This window comes from Tribolium madens, unplaced genomic scaffold (genome assembly GCF_015345945.1).
Source record: "Tribolium madens isolate multiple individuals breed KSU strain unplaced genomic scaffold, Tmad_KSU_1.1 Scaffold_91;HRSCAF=231;Tcas5.2_LG7, whole genome shotgun sequence".
Classification (NCBI taxonomy): domain Eukaryota; kingdom Metazoa; phylum Arthropoda; class Insecta; order Coleoptera; family Tenebrionidae; genus Tribolium; species Tribolium madens.
The window spans coordinates 18,468,671-18,476,025 of NW_025401063.1; the positions used below are offsets into that span (position 1 = coordinate 18,468,671).

Here is a 7,355-nt window from a genome sequence, read left to right on the forward strand (position 1 = left end):
TTTTATTGTTCTTCGACTTTAGAACAAATATTGAAAAATCTGCATTTTTTTTGTACTAGATTGTAAGTATGTCAGTAAATACTTTTCGTAATCTTTTTCGTTAGTTGATCATGTCCATACTGTCTCCAGGTTTGTTATGGCAACGATAACAGCCTAGGCTGTTGAAATTTAACGTTCAGGTTATCGGACGTTGATGCGTATGTTGCTATACAAAAGGCACACCCGAAAGACTACTGTTTTAATAACTATACTATAAAAAAATAAATAAAATACACATAGGTATGTATTACAAAATACAGAGTGGAAACTTTAACTGGAATAAAATTCATAATTTGAATATAAGCGATTTTTGTAGAAAATCCTGAAACAGGTCGATTTTTATTTTTCCTTGGGCATCATTTGACACATATGGTTTTTGTTTATCTGCTTTCTGAAATACATAGCCACCTATAACTTTTTTTTTCAAATGTAATGGTATGACAAGTGACACCTCGTTTGAAAGGTCATTTTGCAAAGAACACAATGTACTATTTATTTTCTGATTATTTTTAAAGTCTACATAATAAAAAATAAAACCAATCTTATAAGATGAATCCTATTTAATGCAACAAATATTTAAAATGGATATCGTTTCTTTCCTGATAAACTGCAAAACGATCGTAACATGTATTCCTTACGTTTTGCAACATTTCGAGTGTGATTTGCGACAAAATCGAATAACATTGAGGACCTTCAGGAACGTTTTAGGAATAAAATTGGGCAAATCACCCGAAATGTTGCAAAAGATAAGAAATGTATGTTATTTTTACCATTACATTTGAAAAAAAAAAAGGTATAGGTGGATGTGCATTTCAGAAAGCAGATAAACACAAACCATCTGTCAAATGATGCGCAAGGAAAAATAAAAATCAACCTGTTTCAGGATTTGTTACAAAAATCGCTTATATTCAAGTAAGTTACTAGCTTGTACCCGTGACTTCGTCCACGCAGATTTTAGGTATAAACTTTTGTTGTTCTTCAAAGAAGAAATGAGAAGTTAGTCTGGTTATCTATTTTTTTTCTTGATTCATTAACTTAAAACAACGCAGAAGCAGAAAGCCAATTCTTAAGAAAATGACAAATGTACGTTACCATCGCTTACACGCCATTTCACCTCGTTGAATTTTCAAAAAGTGCACTCCTACACCCTCAAAAATTAAAATTTCAAATTTCATGTATATATTTTCGTTTAAATGTCTACACTTTATTTCATCCCGTTATAGGTTGGTTTTTGAGAAGTGCCTTAGTAGTGCACTTCTTCACTCTCTATCTATTTTCCAAATTTCATGTTGTATCTTCGTTTAAACGTGTACATCCTTGTTCACCTCTTTAGAAACTGTTTTTTAAAAATCTAGTCTTAGTGCCCCTTTACAACCGCTAAAGAACATATCCTTCAAATTTTATCTTTCTATCTTCGTTTAATTGTTGGCAACCCATTTCACCCTCTTATAAAAACATTTTCAAAAAATCCTTTCTTGGTGGATCTCTCCACTCTCTAAGGAATATGTTTCTTAAATTTTATATTTTTACCTTCGTTTAAATGTTTACACCCCATTTCACCCCCCTTAGAAATTAATTTCCAAAAAATCTTTTTTTAGCGGACCTGTACACTCTCTAAGGAATATGTTTCCCAAAGTTTATGTTTTTATTACCGTTTAAAGGTTTACACCCAATTTTATCCCCTAAGAAATTGGTTTTCGAAAAGACATCTACATGCTCTAAGGAACATATCTTTCTAATTTCATGTTCTTATTTTCGTTTAAATGTGTACATCCAGTTTCACTCCCTTTTCTAAGGGAGTGAATAAGTTTTTACTTATTATTTTTTAAAAACCTCGTCTAAGTGCACTTTTATAACTGCTAAGGAACATATCCTCAAATTTTTTGTTTCTATTTTCGTTTAAATATTTACACTCCATTTCACCCCCATAGAGATTAATTTTCGAAAAATCCTGTACACCCTTTAAGGAACATATCTGAAAATTTTCATGTTTCTATTTTTGTTTAAACGTATACACCCTGTTTCACCCCCTTTTCTAAGGGAGTAAATAAGTTTTTAGTAATTGTTTTTAAAAAATCTACTCTTAGTGCACCTTTACAACCGCTAAGTAACATACCTTCCCATTTTTTTGTTTCTATCTTTGTTTAAAAGTTTACACCCCATCTCACCCCCTTAGTAATTTTTTTAAATCCTTTCTTAGCGGACATCTACACCTTCTAAGGAACATATCTACCAAATTTCATATTTCTAACTTCAGTTGTTTAGGCTGTGCGTTGTGTGTCAGTCAGTTACGGAACTCTTATAATATAATAGAAGATGAATTTTATTCCAGTTAAAAATTCCACTCTGTATAAATAATTAATATAGGACTATTAAAAATTTCACTTAAAAATTAGGTAACTTATTTTGGTTCCATTCTCGTATGTGTATGTGTCTATACATTTTTTTTTTAAATGAATCACCAAACATTATGAAGATTTAAGTTCGCACCGATAAAAAATAAACTTTAGAAAAATATTTTATTCCTTATTTCAGCGGTAACAAACAATTCTAAATGTTATTTCGTAATGTGTTATGCAAAATACTTACATGAAGAAAAACGTCAGCAACATATATCAAATCAACCTGGCTTGTAGTATCCTCGGGGTTAGCAGTACTGGCTTTAATGGACCCCACCAAAGGCGGGATTTGCTTGACCAATTCTTGTGTTTCCGTTATCAATGCTTCTCTTGTGGTTTGGTTCGAGTTATACGGATGACTTGCCTGTGCCGCTGTGATACACTGAGTGGCTGAAGAGACCGCTTTCCTCGCACAAACCTTGACTCGATCTACTAATTTCGCTCTCAATGCCGGTGTAGTCGCAGCCACTGTCGTAACATCTCTTAATTCTTCAGCCGTCTTACGCAACACACTCTGATAATGAATATCATGTGGATGCGAAGCGCATTGCCTCGCAGCTTCAACCATTCTCGCCGTAGCATCGGCCAAAGTTTTTGCAGCCGCCAAAAGCCTCCTTTGAATATCCGAATCCGGACTCTTTTCAGCTTCACCCTTAATACTCTGAATCAATTGTGCAGTGGCCTGTCCCAAAAGTCTCGCTTGTTTCACCATTTCGTTGGGATCACCCGAAGCAGCGGAAAGTCGATCAGTGGCAGTGTAAATTTCCTCCACACTGTGCTCTTGGATGGTTTCTTGTGCGCGTTCTCTCGACGCAAGTTTGATATGATTTAAAAGATCGTTGAGGGTTCGAGTGACTTCACTCGCTGCCTGTTTTAATTGATTCATCAATTCTTCATTACCGGAAGCCTCATTACAGACGGAAACGAGGTTTTCCACAGCTTTTGCGACTTCTCTAACCGCCGCAGTTAATTGTTCTTGACAAGCAGGCGATTGCAGAGTCGGCGCTATTACTTTTGCACAGGCGACTAGTTGTGACGTTGCTAAAGCGCATTGGGTGGCAGCTCCGATGACTCGGTTCTGTGTCTGTTGATCCTCACACGTCGATGCGATGTTTTTCGCTCTCAAAACCAAAGCTGCAGTGGTGTTGGCCACAGCTTTGGCTAAAGAAAGCAACATATCTTGCAGTTGTTTATTCTCGATGGTATCTTCACCGATAGTTGCCAACACACTAGTGCTAGCTTCGCCAACTCTTGAGGCGGCATTGAGTAGACTTTGTCTCGGTTCTTTAGACTCGGGTTCAGCAGCTTTTAATAAGTCGCTGAAAGCGCTACACAATTTCCTAGTAGCGTCCAATAATTTTTCGCCCATATTAGAATCGTCCATTAGAGCGGCTATCATCTTCACATCTTTTGTCATTTCGGGTAAATTACTTCCAATTGTGGTTATAGCAGCACCGACTGCATTGTGGTCGACTTCATCTTGCGGTCCCGATGTCAGAGTGACGACTTGGGCAGTGGCAGCGTTCATAGCTGCGATTTGAGAACCGACGTTTTGTTTGCGGGTGTCTAAAGTGACTTGCTTCCATTTTTTCGCCGCAGGATCGTTTCCCAGTTCAGGGATGTGAGCGCGGCCTTCAAGCTCGATTTCGGATTCTTTTATCTTGCTTTGTGTGGCAGAAATTGTAGACAACAAAGCCCTTTGAGGTTCGGTCAGCACCGACGTCACTTTTGTTTGTTGCACCTATAAAATTGGAGCTTGTTAGTTCTCCAGAGACGTAAAAATAGAAGTAAAGATAATCCAAGCAGAGATAAAGTGAAAGATTCTAAAGATGCAAAGGATATATTTACAGGGGTTACGATCCCGGTCAGCAATTGTTTATATACAAAGATCTATGTACCTACTCTGCCTTCTACTCCAAGAGCAAGACATGAAACAAGAATTTTAATTAGTATTTGTGGAAGTAATGAAAGTTAAGGCAATGGTAAAATAAGTGTGCAAGTTACGCATTCTTACCGTTGGAGGTGCATGACCTACGTTCACTTGTCCACTTACGATAGTGTGTTGAGCACTACCCATCATGCCTGTACTAAATGTTTTCTCACCTAACCAACCAAACAAAAAAGGAAACAAAACAAAATTAAGATAACAAAAAACAACAAAAATTACCGTCAGTTCCAGCTCGCATCACTGCAGGTTTGGCTAACGATTCAGTGTTTAATTTGCCGACTTTGCTTAATTCGTGTTGCAGAATTGTCGCCCTAAAAACTCACATAAAGATAAAATAACTTTTGAGAATACTAAACTCACTTGTGAGGAGCGACGCTCTCCTCAAACATTGTTGATCCTTCGTCACCTTCAATTCCATAATGATCTTTTGCTTGTTTCTATAAAAATAAAATTATTTATAATCCATTTGCTATAATAAAATCTTCACCTTTTTCAAGATGATATCAATGTATCCGGCTATAATTTGTTGTATTTGTTCTGCTTCAGTAGTTTGTACTGAGTAATATTGATCTGAGTAATCCCCGAAATCAAGAGTGAAAGTATTGGGACTAGCGCCCCATCGTCTGACTGTTGTCAAAGGCCAAGTTTGTAAAATCTCTTTAGTCTTTTCATCCAATCGAAGAACCGAATCTTTAGTAACACCCAATAATCTCGGTACTAGTTTATTTTTGCCCTTCATTTTCTCTTTAACCAAGAAGAAGGTAACTCCGTAGGTCTTCAAAGCTCTTGCATTCTTTGTGTACGTAACTTTCGCCTCCAATTCGTTTTTACCCAAGTGTTTTTTATGTTCAGCAAAAATCTTTTTCTCGATACCTTTGACTTTGATGTAAGATTGCGGCAAGAATTCTTTCAAACTGTATAAAATAATAATAATTGAGGATTATTGACCCAAACACTACTTACTCCAAGAATCCCGGTTTGTGTTTGCTCTCCACGTGATCCCCAAATTGGATTTGACACTGTATTCCTGCGAATTCGCAAGCCTTGTCTTGGGTAATTGGATGAGTGCCGTTAATGATGGCGTCTCGAGCTTGGACGTAGAGCAGATTGAGTTGAACAGGATCGTGCGAATCGATGTTTTGGTCGGAAAAGAAAAACTTCCTCCTCAAGAGAACAGTTTCGTTCTCGTCTATGCCTTGCTCTCTCAGAGTTTTCGAGGGATCGAGCCAGTTGACGTCGTCATCAGTATGCAATTTTTTTCTCAGCTGATCCATCTTTGCGTCTCTTTCCTTCTCTTCCCGTTTCCGTTTTAAAGTTAGAGTGCCGTAATTTCGATTCTCGATGTTTTCTTGGTTCTCTAAATCTTCGAGGACTAAAGAGTATTCGTCGTGATTTGTTATGCCGAGTTTCGTACAAATTACAACCATCAGATTAGCAACGATCTGGGAATCGTCGACCAACATCGTCTTCACCGAGCCTTAAAAAGAACGCCATTGGGAGTCAGTAAAGAGAAGCCGTAAAATTATATTAATGGCGAATTTTTTACTGCAGCGGTTAGGCCAAAAGGGATAACGACAAAGTTATAAGGGTAGGGTGACCAGTGGCGTAGCAAAAACAAACATCCATTACGAAAAATAAGACAAAAATGTATGATATCACGGAATTTAATTGTCATATTATAATTTAATTAAAATTGTCTGGAATCGAGAAAAGCCCGAACATTTGTCTTAAAAGCTTAAAGCTCTGACGTTATTTCCCCTTTAAATTTTGTTGCACCATTGAACAGGAATATTCTTTCTGGTTACGAGGTGAGCTCGTCCCAATACATTCAACACCATTCAACACCAAAACCCTCGTAAACACGAACCCTTATCAAAGAAATGTTCGAGTAAAACGAATCGTAATGGCTTTTTAAATTTCAATCTTGACCTCTTAAAACGGTACAAATACCATCAACAAGTATTTTTAATTAACTGGAATTCAATTAATTCACAGAATGGAACAATTTGCTTAAATAAAAACAAAGTTTGTCGTTGATAAATGACCAAAGCTTCAGTTTCAATTATTTGTACTTAAGTAGAATAAATGTGATGTTACAATTTTACATACTTAGGGAATGAAATAATGGAGTACTTTTAAATTTGTTGTGTGAGCAATTGCGAGAAATTGTATTGAAATGATTTAAAAACAATAATAAGTACTAATAGGTACGTAATAAAAGTATAATTTGTTATTAACGGAAACCTCTACTTTGTGGAACAAAGCAAATAGTGATTGTCAAGTTCCATGATATTTTACACAATTTCATAAAAGAACATTTTGTTACAGAGATTATGTTTGTTACAACAAACTCGTAAAATTCTATTATTACTTTCTACAATAACAATTGCGGTTCGAGTTGAAACAGCTGAAATACAAGAATAGATTATTTCATAAAAACAATGGAAAGTGTAAGTTTTAAATATTATTTCTTAATAAACGGCCGAAAAAAATAAAAGTAAACAAACGCCCACATCTAATTAATAATTAATACTATTAACATCAATCAAACAAATTGAGTAATAGAACGCATATATTAGGTAAGATTTCTACGATCAAATCTCGCGTAATAAATAGTGTCGTATTTTCTTCATATTAATTATTTGACTGATACCATAAAACGTTTTCTACGACAGTGCTATTAACTTCAGTCTATTTTTTCGTAGAAAACTGATAAATTTAATTTCATTTCTGGTATTTCCTACCTCTTAATATTACAACACAAATTTAACGTCTACTGTAATATCAAATTTAATCAGTGTTTTTCGCATCTCAATGATGACTAAAAAAATTGTGCTTTTATTTTTATTAAAGGTTTATTAAAGCACAGCCCTTTGCAAAAAAATCATTCTTGCGACAAATAGTTATTCAGAAAATCGCTAGTAAAGGTAAAAATAGCCAACATCTACACTCGACTGTAAGTTCTAAAC

At 35.6% G+C, this 7,355-nt stretch overlaps 1 protein-coding gene across 8 annotated transcripts in view; it reads right to left on the reverse strand.

Annotated features, from left to right (window-relative positions):
- The window catches only part of LOC123012046 (talin-1), a 37,434-nt gene that overhangs the window by 13,844 nt on the left and 16,235 nt on the right, over positions 1-7,355 (reverse strand). For all 8 annotated transcript variants that reach the window (XM_044409809.1, XM_044409811.1, XM_044409808.1 and 5 more), the window contains 6 exons: positions 5,350-5,863; positions 4,874-5,300; positions 4,747-4,823; positions 4,606-4,697; positions 4,453-4,541; positions 2,629-4,179 (listed from right to left, as the gene is read on the reverse strand). In XM_044409809.1, coding sequence (XP_044265744.1) covers positions 2,629-4,179; positions 4,453-4,541; positions 4,606-4,697; positions 4,747-4,823; positions 4,874-5,300; positions 5,350-5,863 — 2,750 coding nt within the window. The remainder of the gene's footprint in view (positions 1-2,628; positions 4,180-4,452; positions 4,542-4,605; positions 4,698-4,746; positions 4,824-4,873; positions 5,301-5,349; positions 5,864-7,355) is intronic.